Source organism: Zingiber officinale, chromosome 3B, assembly GCF_018446385.1.
Source record: "Zingiber officinale cultivar Zhangliang chromosome 3B, Zo_v1.1, whole genome shotgun sequence".
NCBI classification, from domain to species: domain Eukaryota; kingdom Viridiplantae; phylum Streptophyta; class Magnoliopsida; order Zingiberales; family Zingiberaceae; genus Zingiber; species Zingiber officinale.
The window spans coordinates 132,213,700-132,232,609 of record NC_055991.1 but is presented as its reverse complement, the minus strand read 5'-3'; the positions used below and the strand labels follow the sequence as shown (position 1 = coordinate 132,232,609).

The following is an 18,910-nucleotide window of genomic DNA, read 5'->3' as shown; positions in this document are numbered from 1 at the left end:
ACCATCAGAGAGCGTACCCGGGACCTTTGAGTCCATAATTGATAAATGTATGAATTCAGTTCAAGTAGTTGTTTTTTCACGAAGACCTCGGTCTAAAATCGATCTCGCATCCACCTCCTCGTGACGCTCACCCAAATCACGTGACTTTCTATCGCGAGCCACCGACGAAATCCGGATAACCTCTCGATTTCCTCTTAGACAGGCCAATGCCTCCCTACCACGTGTTTCTTAAGCAGCCACGTCGGCGTCTCCGTGCCCGTCGTCGTTGGAAAAGTGCGCGTCCTTTTTGCTCACGGAGACGCCCCAAAAGCTAAAAAAAGGAATTAATCGTGTTCATAAATGAATAGCGTTGGGTTGCATTTGCGCGCAGGCGACGGAAATCCGATGGTATAAAAATAGTGAGCTGGTGACCGAAGCGGCAGTATGCGGCGCTCCCGATCGAAGGCGCGCAAGCCCAGGTACGTCAGTCTCCGCCGCCACCTCGCTTCTCCTCCGCCGGAGCCCTCCGACATGACCTCTGCCGCCGCGGTGGCAGTGGGTGAGGAAATAATCGGTCGTCGGCGCCAGTTTGACCTCTTCCCGCGCCACCCGGAGCACCTCGACCGCGATCCCCCCGTTGACTGCCTCCTCGAAGACCGCGGCGGGGCCGCAGATCCGACCCTTGCTGGGATCCTCGGCGGCGGCTCATCTCCTTCGTCGGGATCCCCTTCGCCACCGTCGCTTGATATGCAGTCGATGAACTGGGAGGACGAGGGAGGCGGGGATGGGGACGGGCTCGCGAGGCGAGCGCTCAGGGGTCGGGAGCGGTGGGCATACTGGCGCGCCTCCTCGTCGGAGGAGGAGGTGGCGAGCACCGGTGTCGTCGCATGCGGAGTGGATTTGTGGCGGGGCACCGCAGCGACGCGATCGCTGGCGCTAAAGCTCGATTACGAGGAGATCCTGGCGGCGTGGTCGGACCGGGGCCCGCTCTACACCGACGGGGACGGGCCCCAAGTTGTCCCCGATCTCCATCATCAGATCTATGCATTCTTCGACTCCGCCGACATCCCCGTGAGTACATCATGCTCCGTTCTCCCTATATGCGAATCCCTAACCGATAAAAGCACAAACGGCTGGTGTGCATTATGGATATAATATACGAGGGCGGATTGGGCGTGCAGGTACTGGTGGAGGTGTCGCAAGGAGGTGTTGCGAGACCATGGAAGGTGCCGGAGGCGGCGTGTGACGGAAATGGCTGCGAAGAGCAGGTAAAGGAGGAGAGCGGCGGCGGCAGCAGCGGCAGCAGCACTTTGATAAGCAGGGAAGCGAGTGTGAGGAGATACAAGGAAAAGAGGGGCAACCGGCTATTTGCCAAGAAAATCCGATACGAGGTCAGGAAGACGAACGCGGAGAAGCGCCCACGGATCAAGGTAATATTTTATCACAGAGGAGAACATCAATGATAAAAAGGAGTAAACTTCTTTTTTAGAGAATTTGATCAGTATCATTTAAATTTTGGATTTTTTGAGACGTTAACCATGGACTTCCTTGTCCTATAGCGTAAAGAGTCGTAATCCAAACTGAGCAAATGGAAATGAGGTTTAGCTCTCGATACTCTGAGAATTGTTTTATATGCTATAGAAGTAGATAGGAAGTTAAAAAACCCTCTGTTCTCTATGACACCGTTCCCTAACAATGTTTCAGAATTTACAATGAAATAACATTCTTGTAGTAGACTCAGTAACATTTATGGATCAAAATTTATAAATTAAGACGTCTTGTTACAGAAATTCATTCCTATATTCTCTAGAGAACCTAAAAAATGTTTCTGTAATAGAACTTATTTCTCTCTCTCTTTTTTTTTATGAAGTGGGAGGAGAAGAGCCTAGTTTGTTTCCCACTTTCTATTTCATAATTGACTTTCATTGTATGGTATTCTTCCAATTGTTCTAGGATTTCTGTGCATAACTAAGTGGATCAACTATTCTTCCTCTTGCAATCTATTCATCTAGTCTTGCTTGATTAAGATTGTTCTGAATGAACACTAGTAACTCAAGAGTCAACTGAACACTATAGTTGAGTGAATCTTCTTGAAGATCCCAAGTTCTCTTGATTTATCCCTTGTAAGGCTACACATAGTTTGGAATCGAGCTTGAATGCCGGCTACAACTTGTTGTTTCTTGGTCAAAAGCTCTTTACAAGCGAACTAGATAGTCCTTACATTGTTTACTCACATCATCTCTCTGTGATGTTGCTCAAAAGCATAAGCACCAAATTACAATTCACATTCAATCTCTTATAGCTTACACAACTTCCGTGTCTTTGATTTCTTGCCTTTAAGTCTTCATATAGCTTGCCCAAAGACACTTGTGTCTAAGTTCTCAACCTCTTGACCAAAGACGTTTGTCTCAAGATTTTCAAAACTCTATGCTCCTTGTTCTAAAGTTCACTTTGCCTGAAATTTTCAAATTTTTTGATATCTTATATGATCCTTCACCAATCATCTTCTACTTCACCTCATTGTAGACCTTTAATTCATCAAACCACTTGACTACATCAAGTCAACTATCAACTCAACTCAACCATGTTGACTCATGAGCTCTCTGAGCTCCATATCCTGCATACTCGATGCATATATTAGTACCATATACAAATCTAACTCAAATTCTTTGTCAATACAACAAAACAATCTAGTCACATGGAACCATTTAGGTGTAGTTGTAGTGTTTTGAGCATCTGCCTTCTGCTTTTCTTATTGATTCCTTCTTTAGGGGTCCACGGTTCCTCTTGAAGTGTCCAAGTTTTTCACAGTGAAAGTACTTGTTCTTCTACTCTTTGATCTGCTGCCTACCTGATCCTTACCCTTAGGTTCCTTGTCATTTCTCCTACCCCCTCTCCTTTGTAACAAGTGTCTCATCTCTTGGACCTATAAGGAAAATGTTATGTTCCTTCTGGACTGAATTCTTCATTCAGAATGTGTTCTTTAACTATGGCGCTAAGTTACTCAGAGTGATAACAAGCATCTTCAAACTATCCAACAATGAGCTAAGCGATATTAGTGTCTTATCTCGTTGTCTAGAACAAGCTTTTCTGCAACTAATTGACAATTCCCTGAAACTTGTTTAGATGTTGTGAAGCATCCATTGTATCTTTATAATTGAGATTCATCAATCTTTTAACCGTGAGGCCTTATTCTAAGTAATTTTTCTGTCATATGGATTCTCAAGTTTATTCCTTAAAGAATGTCTTAGTCTCTGATGTTGCATGGTGAATAGTTTTTAGATGTATTCATCTCTTGGTCATAGCACAAACTAACATATGAATCCTTTGGGCAATGACTGACAAAGGTGGTTAGCGATGTTCATCAAAGAAAGGGATTTGATAGTTTCTTCCACTTCTTCCCCCTTCAATCCATCCAATTTAGCACAGATCAATTCAAATAGAAAAAGAAGGATAAGTGATCCCTCAGTTATTTCTCTTCACCCAACAACTCAAGTAAACAAAATCTATCAATCTCCTTCCCTCTATTTTAGTCTTTAGATTCTGTCCAGGTAAACACATGCATATCATGTCTTTACCACACAGAATTTCTATGAAGCAATTTCTTTTGGGGAAAAAACTCCGTCAAGGGAAAAATAAATAAATCTGCATTCTCATATCTACTAGATTACATATAATCTTCATTCTCATATCTACTATAGAATACTTATATATTACTAAAGATATATTATCAGATCCTACCAAATAATTGGAGCTTATGGTATGCTTTTGTTGTTGCATATCTTTATGCCGCATGTAGTTCATGAAAGTTGAAGCTTGAGAGTATCTTTCTATGGATGGCCGTTTTGATCCCTGCGCTCTCAAAAGCCTTCCTAACACTTGTGTAGTGTTTAGGTTCAGCCAGATATCTATTCATTACCAACGAAGAGAAAATACTTAGCTCAGTTCTCCAATGCCTAACAATAATTCTCCCGAATTAACTCAACGTAGTGAGTTAGAGTGAAAAATAGACATGTTAAAAGAAGTAGCAAGTTAGAAAGAAAGTATGAAAGTCCACTCTTAATCGAAGTGAGGCTTAACTATTATTATGCTTAAATAATAAAAGCTCCCTCCTGGACCTTAACAAGTAGAATCTGACTCTTATTTCCACTGTTGCAGGGTCGGTTTGTAAAGAGAAAAGATGGCAATGTGGACCACTCTTGATTCAAAGGAATGAAAGATAAACAAGTTGCAAGTTTTAGGTTCAGCTTTGCCATGTGTAAAGAATTAGCTTTGTACTGAAATGCTCCTGTTTCAGCAAAACTAGATTAGAAAATCATAAACACTACATGCTTTCAGGTAAAGACTTCATCAAAATATTAAGAGACCAGTCTCAAGATTGTGTACTAGTATCCTGTGACTACACTAAGACTTTGAGGTATTTCATTTCACTTCTCTTAATCACAAGTGTACAGAAACCAAATTTATTGATCTTGCAACATTTGATAATTTTTCTCCACTCTAATTTTAAGATTTTGATTTTTTTTTTAAAAAATATATCAGTTTCACTAAGGATTTAAGGCTGGAGAAACCCCGGTCAACTTTTTGCCCCAGGCTACAGTACAACAACAAAGTGGCCATGAAATCTTCTAAGTATTTATTTTTCTCTCGTGAGGAAAAAAAATCTAGGATATTGGATTGTTGGGTTATCTATCACTTATGTTTAGGGACGGAATCAGAAATTTCATATTGAAAGTATAAAATATATGTATTTATGTTGAGGGGAGGCGACCATATCATTATCTATCATTCGTCTTTCTTTCGGCCCCTATTTTTATACCTAATACCTTTCTTATATTTAAAAATTAAGAGGGGGCGGCCGTCGCCGTCATTGCCCTCCCCCCTTGGCTCCGTCCCTACTTGTATTTTCGGATTTATCTTGATGATAGATAGAAAATTTTTATGTAGTCGAACCGGTGACTTCTAGAATTAATTGATTTAAAAATTGAATATCTGAATTATTAAAATTAGAATAATACTAATGTGTTTTATATTAGAACTTGGAGGTGAATGGTTATTTGGCTGTTGAGGATGTAAGTGGACAAGGAAAGATGCTTTAAATTATTAAAATACTATAATATTCTTGAATACTTATTAAACTCAATTAAGAAATCGATTTTGAATTTCAACCGAGTCCAACAATCTTCGAGTAAAGAATTTTGATTTGATTAATCTTATGACCACCCCAGTTTGGGTGGTTGATTGAAACAAAAACTCTTGTTTAACCATGAAAAGGTTAGGTTAATGAATGAATAAGGCAAATTATTGGAGGACGAAACCTTTATAATTGGATTAATTATAAATAATGAGAACAGAAAAAGGTCAGTGTTCAATTCATCTGATATGCTTAAGAAGAGAGTGCAAATATTACTAATTTAAAATTCCACTTTTAAAATAAATAAATAAATTTTACTTTTTATATATGGATCGCCTGTGATGCATGACCGCATTGCAACACGATGCATGACTGCGAACCTACTCAAAAGTCAAGCCGATAAGAAATTATTATCTTTTGCCCCCACACAGTTTCATTTATTTATTTTTTCAGAGAATATTAGGATTAGGTTGTTTCTTTCCAATTTTTATAATTTGGAAACGTCACAATAGTTGCTTTTCTTATTTTTGAAAAAAGTTAGGTTTTTTTTTTTGATATATAAAGAAAATTCTTTAATCAAGAAGCCAAATGTAAGGCGAAGAGCAGAGATTCGAAGCTGCGTAAGAAAAAACAAGAAGAATAAAGGAGGAGATAAAATATTGATCTCAAAGATGTGCATGCTGCATTCATCAGCAAGTAGGCAGCTGTGGGCCAGTGATGGAGATTTAAATTAGCAGTCTTTTTTTTTCATTCTTCAAAAAAAAAAAAGAAAAGAATAAATCTAGAATCCTTTAATTTTTCTCTGGAGTTTCGCTTTTGTATTATTGGCCAGTCAAAAATGCTTTTCCAAAATTCCAAAATGGAAATTGACATATGTATAAGGGATACATAAATATATAATGATTTGGAAAAGGAATATTACATGGAATCTTCGTTTTGATGCTTCAATTCAAAGGTGATGCATGACAACTGGAAAAGAAATTTGAAAAAAAAAATATTGTACAAAGAAAAACTGGGTGCGCCCGTTGCCGTTTTCGAAATCAAGCTTCTGGAAACTCGACCCAGTGGCAGAAATCGTTATTTTATCCGTATCCAGTGGGCATTTTACCAGATTTATAGGAGCCGGCGCATCCTTTGAATTTGATGCTCAGGGCGTCGAAGTCCTAATCGACTTCCTTTGTTCTCTCATTCGTCCACAGCGAATGTCCTTCATCTCTAATTGGTTCCCGTATCGGATAGCTTTACATAAAGTAATCCTCAGGCACACCAGACCTGCACAGATCAAAGATCGGCGGGGCTTGCTAGGTGCGGCTGATCGATGGGCGGACGTATCATGAAACCGAAAAAGGCAACGGACGGTTCGTATCGATAGATCGGAATACGCACGCATCCTGACGCCGTCCGACTTGTTTCGCAAGAAAAGTAGGTAGCACACTTGGGGACGTCGACCTTGTCGTGTATATAATAAGCGAGCCCCCCTTCTTCTAAAGTCGTCCTCAAAGTTTTTTCTCTCGTCTCCGGCGTTTCTCTCATCTGCGATCGCAATGGGTGTGCCCTCGTTCTACACCTCGGTTGTTTTCTTTTGATCTTACTCGTGCGGATCTTGACTATCTGTGTTTTCTTTTGTGATTTGGTTCTCCGATGCAGCTGCAAAGATTAAGATCGGGATCAACGGTCGGTTTGCTATCCTTGTTCGTTCAAATTTGTTCATTTTCGGTTGAAGCGGGTAAACTTTGTAGAAGCTTTGCGAGTGATTTCTGATCAGATATTGTGATCCTTGACAGGGTTCGGAAGGATCGGGAGGCTAGTTGCTAGAGTCGCTCTCCAGAGTGATGATGTTGAGCTAGTGGCTGTCAATGACCCCTTCATCACCACCGATTACATGGTATTTGTCATAGTATTTCATTTCTATGATTTTTCAGATCTAGCGATATTTCGTTATTTGTGATCGTTTTTCTTTGTTCAATTGGCTGGATCGACTGCATGTCTCGATGTTTTTCTAGCGAGCTATGTGCGATTTGTCTAGGTGGATCCGATCCACCATTTCGGGGCAAATTTGATGATGTGATCCGGTATTCTTACTGGTTTAGAGTTATTTTATCTGTCTTTTTTTTGTCATTAGGTTTGCGCCTCAATCTACCATCCGTATTTCCTGTTTCTTCAAATGTTAGCTTTTGCTTATAGTCGTCCTATGTGCAATAGTAAATTATGATTAGTCTTTGGATACTGATCTGGCGTTTAACCTTAATTTTTTTTGTTTAGTTGCAGTGTTCAGTTGTTCTTCTGTTGTCGAATATGCAACTATCTTTTAATTCACTCAAGTGTAGTATTTTAACTTTTTTGATGCATCACAGACGTACATGTTTAAATATGATACCGTTCATGGATCATGGAAGCATCACGATATCAAGGTCAAGGACTCCAAGACTCTTCTCTTCGGAGAGAAAGAGGTTACCATATTTGGAATTAGGTAATCCAATTTTTTAATCTCATCGTGGTATTACCCGTCTTGCCTGAGATGTTTTTGGTTATATATTTAACTTGTTTTCATTTTAGAAACCCTGAAGAGATTCCGTGGGGTGAGACAGGTGCCGATTATGTTGTTGAATCCACTGGTGTTTTCACGGACAAGGACAAGGCTGCTGCTCACCTTAAGGTAACAATGATTTTTTGCGTGTGGATTAATTTGTATGCTTGGTTGTTTCTACCTTAAAAATGCGTATAATGGATTAAATCTTATTGGTATGCATGATTGTTAGTATCTACTTGTGAATAGGAAGCTTCTCATGTTCATTTAACTATTAAGTTGTTTGTCATTGTTAAGTTTGTGGTGTTTTAGCTTTTGCACATTTGCGATGCACTGTTTGTGAAAATGCTGCAACACAGCAATATAGTTTGATACTATGTTAGTGCAGCAAGGAAATATGATAATTTGATTTTTTTTTTTTTTGTCTGTATAATAACGATCATGTATGCAGTAGCTTTAAATTTCTACATATAGTTTAATACTGAATTTTGCCTCCTTTTTGAAGCCAAATATGCAATTTTGTTAATTTACATTTCATCTTTAAATTAGTTACAATCTCTTCTTTCTATCTGTAATCATGTTTTCTATTTTATTTTTTAAATTTAGTTTTAGTTTTATTTTTTCATTACTAGATATTTTGCATGAAACTGTCTTCAAGCAGTGTGGCTGACGGGATTTTCCTGTTTTATGCTTTTCGTTTCTTGTACAGGGTGGTGCTAAGAAGGTCATCATTTCTGCTCCCAGCAAAGATGCTCCTATGTTTGTTGTTGGCGTAAATGAAAACGAGTACAAGTCTGATATTGATATTGTCTCCAATGCAAGCTGCACTACCAACTGTCTTGCTCCTTTGGCCAAGGTAACTCATTCTGAAAAATGGGTTGTCTCATCTTTTATCTTGTGCAATGGTAATTTATGGTATTATTTTTCTAATGTCCTAGGTTATCCATGATAAATTTGGAATAGTAGAGGGTTTGATGACGACAGTTCATGCCATCACTGGTAACCCTTCTTGGTCCTGCTTAAATGTGTTTTATTGTTCAAACTAATAAACATGAATTTATAATGTGGGTTTTAATTTTTTTCTTTTTCAGCCACTCAAAAGACGGTTGATGGACCCTCGAGCAAGGATTGGAGAGGTGGACGTGCTGCCAGCTTCAACATCATTCCAAGCAGTACCGGTGCTGCCAAGGTATTCAGTTCATTTGGTTTATGAGCCCTTTGTTTACATGCTGAACATATAGCCAACTAGTTCAACCTTGGTTGGAAGCATTAACCTGATATATACATCAATAGATATGTTTGACAGGTATATGCAAATCTATGTACTATTGAGTAGAGCAGCTCGTTTTGATCGAATTCTATGATTCAATTTGGCAAACAATTTTTAATGTAAAAGATTGATCCATCTTTTTGAAATTCTTCAATTTGTTTGTTTATACCTTGGCTTGGAATTCGATTAGTTCACTCTGACTGTTCTGGTGTTAGAAAATCTAAACCCATCGGAAATATGCAGGCTGTCGGGAAAGTGCTTCCTGCTTTGAATGGAAAGTTAACTGGCATGTCATTCCGTGTTCCAACTGTCGATGTCTCGGTTGTGGATCTCACTGTCCGGCTAGAGAAAACAGCAACTTATGATGAGATCAAAGCTACTATTAAGTAAGTAATCCTGACATTTCTTAGACGACTATCATTTGATCTATTTTTTTTAAAAAAAATTTGGAAGACGGAGAGAAGCCATTAGAAAATTCACGTTTCATGCTATTTTAACCATTACTTGGTAAACGACTCTATCTTATAATAGTACATGAATATGCTTTTGGTAGTTAATCGTGAATTCTAATTTCTTGCATGACAGGGAGGAATCTGAAGGAAATCTCAAGGGCATCTTAGGATATGTGGACGAGGACTTGGTCTCCTCTGACTTCGTTGGTGACAGCAGGTATTTTCTTTGCTCAATCTTAGTTCATGCAATTATTTACTGATATTAGTTTTGTAAGCGTATAATTATTTGATTCCTAAACTGGTATAGGTCGAGCATTTTTGATGCCAAGGCAGGAATTGCTCTGAATGAAAATTTTGTCAAGCTTGTGTCCTGGTACGACAATGAGTGGGGCTACAGGTAATTAATTGTTAAACTCTACAACAATAATCCTTAGATATACTTTAGATATTACTTGTAAGATCTTGTTTGATTATGAGATCTCTAATTTGTAATTTGATTCTTATTTGCAGTTCACGTGTTGTCGATTTGATTCGTCACATGAACAAGGCCGAGTAAAATCTTTTGAAGTTCTGGTTGCCATTTCAAGTTCCCAAGTTTGTGTTGTTCAGAAAAATAAATTTGGCAATGTTGTTTTTTGTTAATTATTTGGGTGTACGCTGGTCTAGGCGTTGCATGCCTTTGCTTAATCTCGAGTTGTTAATTACTCAGCTTGATAAAGAAGCTGAAATTTTTAGCCTGTTTTGAGACTCTTGTAAGGCCGAATTTAATTTTTATTGCCTTTTCTTTCGTAATGGTGTTGAGCCGGTAGAGATTATGTTTCTTACCTGTAAGCACACTTGTTTTGGAATTGTGACATCTGTCCCTTTACATTTAGTTTTCATATCGTAATATATGTTTCTTCGAAAACATTCTCTTCACCATGTTCTAGATTTCTCCACATAGTCTATCTTATTAGCAACAAAATTATGAAAAATTAATTTGACCTCACCTTCTCAAGTGCTAACTCGATGGATCCTTGCCACTTTTATTTACTAACCTAGTGCAGTTTCCCATTATGTGTCTATTCATGCTTGAGTAATTCTTGCTGTGGCGATCTCCAACGAGCTGTGTTAGACTGAAATTATAGTTCTTCCCGTGTGCTTCTATCCCCATCTTGTCCGCGTGGCTTCTTTCCCAAACTAGTCCGCGTGGCTCGGTTGGCGTCTGTTGGCTGATATGAAACAGACTATTCTCCACTGCCTCCATTTCCTTCAACTGCCTTGCTGTCTCCATATTTTCAGATGGAATTTGCTCTTCGCCTAAGCTTACGAGAGCTGCTTCTTTGTTGTAGCTTTCTACCTCTATGTGCCCAGTTGCAACTTGCAAGCATCTTCCAATCCATATACAGCAATGTGCGTACCTCTGCTTCGACATAAAGCCTCCGTTCCAACACACACAACCTCCAACACTCCTTGCTACGCTTGAGAACGGTGTCAGCGTTGTTTCGTGTTTGGTTTACATGTTTCATGATGTGGCAGAGATAAGTCTTGAGTTTTGTGTTTTTAATTCAAATTATTTTTCTTGATTTTTGTTGTTGTTATGGTAATGTATATGTGTATGTATTTAGTCACATATTGTTAAGATAAGAAGGTTGGAAGACCTTATATATGGGAGCTCTTCCATCCTTGCTTAGAAAAGTTAAGGGGACCTATATGCATGCGCGGGCCGAGCCTAAATCAGGAGTGATCCTGTCCGAATGCTGAATCAACGGACGCTGGGCACGTGGCGCTCTCCGGGTTACTGATGCAGATCTCCGACTAGTCTCACGAAGCTCCGGCGAACCTGCACAGAAGTCGGGCCGGGAAGGGGTTTCCGGCTGCGACCCTCCGACGCTTAAGTCAGGTAAGCAAGTGGTGGAAAAAGTAGCTCCAAAGCTTGTAGAACGCGTACCTCCGGCGAAGTCTGCCGCTCTTTATATAGAGCGGTGAAAAAGCTTCTACACGCCCACCGAGGCGCGTACGTGTCCGCAACCCATACCTCGGTATGTGTTTGTCAGAAAGCTTACCTGACGTCATACTGCAGCAGTCCCATCGCGCCTTCGATGGGACAACAGGACACCCCGTTGTCAGACTAGGAGTATGGCTTAGCCATACGACTTGACGGCTGTCAGCAGATGTTCCTGTCCCTATTTACCCACCGCCGGCCAGGACGTCCATCCGGCCGGCTAGACGAAGAGCGCCGTCCGGACGACCATAATTCCCTGCGCCGGCCGGGCGGCGTGCCCATTACGTCCTGCCTTCTCTTAGGCCTTCCGCTCGGTCATTATTTACTGTTTCATTGAGCGTCGGTAGGGCTGTAAACAAGCCGAGCCGAGCCGAGCTTTGGGGTGTTCAAGCTTGTTTGATAAGATAACCGAGCCGAGCCGAGCCGAGCTTAAAATGAATCAAGCTTTTGAAATGAGTGTTCAAGCTTGGCTTGGTTTATTTTTTATGAGCTTGAGCTTGTTTGAAGCTTGGCTTGAGCTTGGTTCGTTTAGATGTTATCAAGCTCTCAATTCAAGCTTGGCTTGAGCTTGGTTCGAGCTTGGCTTGAGCTTGGTTTGAGTTTGGTTCGTTTAGATGTTATCAAGCTCTCAATTCAAGCTTGGCTTGAGCTTGGTTAGAGCTTGGTTTGAGCTTGGTTCGTTTAGATGTTATCAAGCTCTCAATTCAAGCTTGTTTGATTGTTTGAAACTTTTAATTGTTTGATTGGTTATTAAGATTGATAATTTAAATTTATTTATTTATTTATTTTATTGTTTATTTAGCATATTGAAAAGAATTTTATTAATAAATATTGTTCGTGAACATTGTTCACGAACATTTTTCACGAACGTTGTTCACGAACATTGTTCACGAACGTTAACGAGCTGAACACATATGTGTTCAAGCTTGTTTGTTTAGCTTAACGAGCTGTTCAAGCTTGTTTGTTTAATTAATTTAATGTATATTGAACGAACATAAACAAGCTCTTACCAAACCGAATACCAAGCTTGTTCACGAACACTTGGTTCATTTACAGCCCTAAGCGTCGGAACCCCGATCCCTGTCAGGGCGCCTTTTACTATCAGATGTTTACTGGCAGACCGATCGGCTTGCCCTTTTTCGACAGACCACCTGGCCTTTTGACCTCCACGTGGCATTGACCCCTCGTTAGGGGGTCCCGGGCTCTTACCACCGCATCAAGGAGGTTTTGGAGGGTTCTGTTAGGATCGATGGACTCGGCTAGAGAGGGGGGTGTGAATAGCCGCCCCAAATTCTTCGCGTTTCTTCCTACGATTAGGGTTAGCGCAGCGGAAATAAAACCTTAGGAACGAAAAGGAAGAAGACAAACCTCAACACGCGTCGATGTAACGAGCTTCGGAGATATACTCCTACTCCTCGGCGTGTCCGTAAGGTGGACGAAGCCTATCAATCCGTCGGTGGATGAGTCCCCGGAGAATCGGCTAATATATACTCCTTGTGGGTGGAGAAACCTCACCACAATAGCTTGCAACAGCAATATGGAAATACAAAGAAGAGTAAGAATAAAATACACAATGAATGTACAAAAACTCGTTTGCCTTCTCGTCGACTGAAGTCCCGGATGAAGCACCAACTGTTAGGACCAAAAGTAGCTAGAGGGGGGGTGAATAGCTCGTCGCTTTCGCTCGTTGCTTGTTTCTTCTAAGATGTGCAGCGGAAAATACAGAAACAAATCACACAACGCTAACACGGTTGGTTTACTTGGTATCCACCTCACAAGAGGTGACTAATCCAAGGATCCACACCACGCACGCACCCTCCACTATGAAAACACTCCTTTTCGGTAACTACCGAGGGCGGAGAAGCCCTACAAGACTCTCAGTACAAGAAGAAAGGAAAGGGAAACAAAATACAAGCGCAAAGCTTACTATGAGTACAGAAAACCCTAACCCTAGCTTCTCTTCTTGCCTTTGATCCGCCTCTTGACTTGGAAAGCTTCCAAGATCCTTCAAGAACTGGCGATCTGATCTTTGAGAGCGCTGTGGAGGAGTTGGCGAGAGATCTGGAGTGAATCGGTGAAGTCCTTGCGAAGACAACGCTCGCCTGCGGCCTTTATCGACGCCAACGGTTGGATCCCGATCGATTCGAATGTTCCCAATCGATCGGGGAGGCTTTGGATCGATCCATGGATCGATCCAGAGCGCCTCTGTGCTCTGGGAAAAACGCCTGGATCGATCCACGGATCGATCCAGCGCTTATCGCGCGAAGCAGCCGCGTCCCAATCGATCCACTGGTCGATTGGGACATCTGGATCGATCCACGGATCGATCCAGAGGCTCTCTGTTCGCTGGGAAAGGCCTGGATCGATCCACTGATCGATCCAGAGCCTGGTTTTTGTCCAAAACCAAGTCCCAAGCCTCTCCAACCAACATCCGGTCACCCTTGACCTGTTGGTACATCATGCCTAGCATCTGGTCACTCCTTTGACCTGCTAGGTCTTCCCACCAAGTGTATGGTCCGGTCACCCTTGACCTGTTGGTACATCATGCATAGCATTTGGTCACTCCTTTGACCTGCTAGGTCTTCCCACCAAGTGTATGGTCAATGCCTTTGACCAACTTGGACTTTTCTCTTCGTGCCAAGTATCCGGTCACTCCCTTGACCTACTTGGACTTCCACCAGATGTCTGGTCAACCTTGACCCATCTGGATTTCCTCGTGCCAAGTATCCAGTCAATCCTTTGACCTACTTGGACTTCCCAACACCCGATGTCCGATCATCCTTGATCCATCTGGATTTTCCCTTGCCTGGCTTCACTCACCAGGACTTTCACCTGGCTTCACTCACCAGGATTTCCTTCTGCCTAGCTTCACTCACTAGGACTTTCACCTGACTTCACTCACCAGGATTTCCTTTTGCCTAGCTTCACTCACTAGGACTTTCCAGTCAAGTATCCAGTCACTCCCTTGACCTACTTGACTCTTCTTCAATCAATTTCTTTTTGTCAAACATCTAAACCCAAACCAAGACTCAGCTTGGTCAACCAGGTCAACCTTGACCTGAGGGATGTTGCACCAACAATCTCCCCCTTTTTGATGTTTGACAATACCACAATAACACTTACAATGCCACATGTAAGTTAGACTAATCCCATAGCCTCATTCTTCATGCCACTAGGTAATGAAAGCATAAGTTAAGCTTTTCATTCTCCCCCTAAGAGGGAAAACTCCCTCTTAGATAATGAAAGCCTAACTTACTCCCTTTTACAAGTCCTTTCATTCTCCCCCTATTGGCACACATCAAACTCCCTCGTAGGACTTGCTCAACCCATCTTCAGGCACACATCAATCCATGCCTCAATTTCGGGCATTCTTCAACAAATCCATTGTTGACTCTCCCCCTGAAGAGTTGCCCATCGTTGTTCACAACATCACTCGTTGTGATCAACACGATAATGAAAGTCCCATATCCTTCATGTATCCTTCACTTCTTCCTCAAAGTAGACAAATGCCCAACCTTGAGCATTTTTCAACTACTTGAGACCACTTGAAATACTGAGGATATCTACTCCCCATTTCAAGTTCAGACACTCATCCATGAGCAATTTCTTAACGGAAGGTTAACCACCTTCCAAGTTTTATGAATAATAATTTTCATGTCTTTAAAGAGTCCCTCCCCCTAAAGACATGGTGGTAAACTTCTGTCATTGCACCAACAATGACTTGGAATCCCTAAACCTTTAGGAAACCCAAATTTAGAAGTTTTGAGGTTCAAATGTTCAAAATTTGAAACAAACCTCGACCTAAACTTCAATTTAGTCTTCCTTAACCGATCCATTCTTGTTTTCAACATGAAAACACTCTTTTATGTATACAAATGTATTTTGAAGGTTTGGAATGGTTACCTAGACTAAACATGGTTCAAAGATGCTGAATTCAGGCCTTCCCAGCCAAAATCAGCAACTTGAATCGATTAGAGTTGGGTTCCAATTGATTGAACCTCTCTGAATCGATCCACTGATCGATTCAGACTTCTTGGATCGATCGGCTGATCGATCCAGCGAGCTTCTGCTCGCAGGAGACTTGCCTTCTGAATCGATCCACGGATCGATTCAGGCACTCCAATCGATCCATGGATCGATCGGAGCTCTGATAGTTGCCGAAATCCCATTTCAGTCAACTTCAGAAACCCCTAGAAAATTTTACAAAAATCCAAAAATCATGAAATTTCGTGTAGACATTATTTAGGGCAAACTTTATCAAGGAAAAATAGTTTTCTATGAAAATACATCATATTTTCAAAGATTGACACAAACTTGAAACCTTGCTAAAACTTTAGTGTTTTCTTCAAGTTTGTGTCTAACTATTCAGTGGTGATTACTATCAAAAGATAGCCTTCACCAAGGTTTTCCAAAAGCTTTTTAAAACATTTTTCAAAATCAATATCCCACCATGTTCCTTGGGCATAATGCACATGACTTGTACATTAGCTTTCCCAATGATGGGAAACACACATAACTATGTGTTTTGATGAACCTAAAACTCAAAAGAATGTACTAAATCAACATCTTGAGTTTTGTTCATCTTCCTAACATCTCACTTGTATCTAAAGTGCACTAAAAACACATACAAGTCACCTTATAGTCTTTGTGAGATGTGGATTTTGGTTTTGCCCTAATCTAGGGATCATGCATATCTATCTAGGCATTTTAGAGATATTAGACATCCACCTAGGATGTCACTTGTTAATAAGTATTGTTAAATGCCATTTGTCCTTAATTACAAGGAATTAAACTAATGCATGATAATGTTATGGCATACATCAAAATAAAATAACTTTCAAAAGAAAGATTCCTACAACTACATGATGTATGAATGTCATGACATGATATTTTTTAGATTTTTCATAATAAGACATGAATGCAAAAATAGACATGATGTCATGGCATATGATGGGCAAACAATCATGGCAAGATTTAGGATAAATAAAATATACCTAGATTAACTATCTAAGTGTCCTTAAACTTAGCTAACTTAAAAAGCATAAACCCTAGATTGCCCAATTTCCTTAAGAAAATGCCAAAACCCAACTTGACATTTCTTTAATCTCTTGAATTTATTATGCCAATTAAAAATTTAAAACATTCCTCAAATGTTGGCATAATCCATTTTTCCTCAAGAGTGATTATGTAAATCAAGGCCCGGATTGCCTTAAATTTTCAAGAGAATACCAAAATTCCAACTTGGTATTTCTTAAGGTTTTCCCAAATTTGTGTCATTTTAAGATAGAATCAATTTTTCCACCAATAGGCACATTTCACTCTTTCAAGGAGTAAACGATAATTCCATTCCATTTTCAAAGGTTAACAAAAATCTTGAAAATGCTCCTTGAGTGTCAATTTCCTCAAAGTTGGGTTAACTACCCTTCTAATCGGAGTTGACACTCTCCCTAACCCATCTATGGGGTAGAGAAGATGCTCCTAGGAATCCAACACCTATTGGTGCTCCTTGGATGCTCTAGGTACTCACTAGGGATAACTTCCCTAGATACCTTCCTAGTGACCTTGTTGGGCTTCTTAGAAGCCTTGGTCACATTTTCTAGGTCAACTCTAGGGATGACCTCCCTTGTGACCTTGTTAGTGACTTTCTTAGACTTCTTAGAAGTCTTAGTCACTTTGGTTGCAAAGATACTTCTAGGGATATCTTCCCTTGTATCCTTGACTTGACCTCTAGACTTGGGGTTCGTTCCATAACTATATGGAACTCTATGATAACTAGGCACATCCTTCTTAGCTTTTGGTTTGTATCCCAAACCTCTATGGCCATTGGATGGCTTTGATTTTCCTAACCCTAAGTTATGCTCATTTTGCCCTAATAGAATATTTTCCATCCTTTTTAGGGTCTTTTCCATTTTATCAAGTCTTGACCTCAAGACTTGATTTTCTCTCACTAGGTCCTTAGTATTTGATCCATGAGCATTTTTGTTTCTAGGCTTATATCTGGAATCCTTAGAGTTATTGCCTAGATTTTTATCTACATTCCTAGCCTTAGGGATAGTAGTTTTGGCATGTAGGGCCACATGCTTTTCCTTAAAGCCCTCATGCTTTCTATTCTTATGGTAAATCGCATTAAAATGATAAAAATTAGAACTAACATGCTTTTTACCATAATGTAAAGAGATAGGCTCAATGAATGTTACCTTCTTCTTTACCTTGGAGGCTCCCCCTTGACTAGAGCTTCCTCCATGAGCCTTGACCACCTTCTTCCCCTTAGGGCATTGACTTCGGTAATGCCCCTTTTGATTGCAAGAGAAGCACACAATGTGCTCCTTGCTCTTCTTTGTCCCGGGGGTGGTCTCCTTGGGCTTCTCCTTGCCCTTTTGTGCCACTTGGCCCTTCTTCTTGGCCAATTTAGGACACTTGCTCTTGTAGTTGTAGGACCGTTAGATTCGATAGAGGGGGGGGGTGAATATCGATTCGAAAAACAAGAGTATAAATACGCAGCGGAAAAGTAAATGAACACAGTTGTTTTTTACTTCATTCGGAGCCTGTGACGACTCCTACTCGAAGGCCCGTGGTCCTTGACCACTTTCGTTGGGCAATCACTAGCAATTCGGAATAATAATTACAAAAGAGTCGTACAGGGAATGCTAATGAAACTGAAAAACAAATACCGACAAAAGGAAAAAGACGAAGCGTAGTGTCGGAGCTTTGTTGGCGTCGCACTGAGCGTCGAGCAGCAAGACCAGCAGTAGAAGAGTTCTCAGCTTGATTGATTGTCTGAAGCTCCTGTCTGGGGCTTCTTTTATATGCTGTTCCGGGCGCCTGGATCCCTTCCGGGCGCCTGGAATGTGACGTAGCTGCTCCACCCGAGATGCTCCACGTGGCGATGACTTGGCTGGATAGAATTCGCCTTCCGGGCGCCCGGATCCCCTCCGGGCGCCCGGACTACCTTATTCCAGAAAACTCCCTTTTCCTGCAAAACAAAGTTAGTCCGAGGCAAATGTATATCCTGTAAAACAGATTGTCAGCACAGTTAAAGTTCAACAGATAAATAAAAAGAGTATGACTTAGATTCCGTCTCTCCGAGACCGGAATCTAGTCACGATCTCGACTTAGACATCCGAAATGGATCTAACCCGGATCGACGCCTAATGTCCCCTTCCCGGGAACGCGTCCTCACAGTCACTCCCTTCCAGTGACTTACCTTGCTTACCTGCCAGACGTCCGGTCAGCCCATCGACCCGTCTGGACTCCTCGCCAAGCGTCCGGTCAGCCCGTCGACCCGCTTGGACTTCTCGCCAGCTATCCGGTCAGCCCGTCGACCTAGCTGGACTTCTTGCCAAGCGTCCGGTCAGCCCGTCGACCCGCTTGGACTTCTCGCCAGCTATCCGGTCAGCCCGTCGACCTAGCTGGACTTTCCTGCACACTTGATCAAAGTGTCAGACAACAACACAACTAACTTAACCTATTTGTCATTCATCAAAACCTGGGTTAGACCGTTAGTTCTACCCGCACCAACAATCTCCCCCTTTTTGATGAAATGACAACCTGGTTAAGTTAGTGA

At 41.2% G+C, this 18,910-nt stretch overlaps 2 protein-coding genes across 2 annotated transcripts; both read left to right on the top strand.

Moving 5' to 3' along the window:
* Positions 1–319: 319 nt before the first annotated feature.
* Positions 320–4,477, top strand: LOC121967824. Its single transcript, XM_042518297.1, has 3 exons — positions 320–1,050; positions 1,161–1,409; positions 4,138–4,477. The coding sequence occupies exons 1-3, from the start codon at positions 424–426 to the stop codon at positions 4,180–4,182; spliced, it is 921 nt and encodes a 306-aa protein (XP_042374231.1). The 5' UTR covers positions 320–423; the 3' UTR covers positions 4,183–4,477.
* A 2,008-nt stretch (positions 4,478–6,485) lies between these two features.
* LOC121967823 (glyceraldehyde-3-phosphate dehydrogenase 2, cytosolic-like) lies at positions 6,486–10,154 on the top strand. Its single transcript, XM_042518296.1, has 12 exons — positions 6,486–6,661; positions 6,761–6,787; positions 6,898–6,998; positions 7,468–7,583; positions 7,670–7,769; positions 8,350–8,496; positions 8,579–8,639; positions 8,732–8,829; positions 9,154–9,296; positions 9,496–9,579; positions 9,670–9,759; positions 9,873–10,154. The coding sequence occupies exons 1-12, from the start codon at positions 6,658–6,660 to the stop codon at positions 9,916–9,918; spliced, it is 1,017 nt and encodes a 338-aa protein (XP_042374230.1). The 5' UTR covers positions 6,486–6,657; the 3' UTR covers positions 9,919–10,154.
* Positions 10,155–18,910: the final 8,756 nt, after the last annotated feature.

What these genes read in the sequence shown, in the direction of transcription:
- LOC121967823 (XM_042518296.1), top strand. An exon ending in GTTACCATATTTGGAATTAG is followed by an intron (nt 7,584 to 7,669) that starts GTAATCCAATTT and finishes TTTTCATTTTAG; the next exon opens with AAACCCTGAAGAGATTCCGT. An exon ending in AGGCTGCTGCTCACCTTAAG is followed by an intron (nt 7,770 to 8,349) that starts GTAACAATGATT and finishes TTTCTTGTACAG; the next exon opens with GGTGGTGCTAAGAAGGTCAT.
- LOC121967824 (XM_042518297.1), top strand. Translation starts at nt 424, where the DNA reads ATGCGGCGCTCCCGATCGAAGGCGCGCAAGCCCAGGTACGTCAGTCTC. An exon ending in TCGACTCCGCCGACATCCCC is followed by an intron (nt 1,051 to 1,160) that starts GTGAGTACATCA and finishes TTGGGCGTGCAG; the next exon opens with GTACTGGTGGAGGTGTCGCA. An exon ending in AGAAGCGCCCACGGATCAAG is followed by an intron (nt 1,410 to 4,137) that starts GTAATATTTTAT and finishes CCACTGTTGCAG; the next exon opens with GGTCGGTTTGTAAAGAGAAA.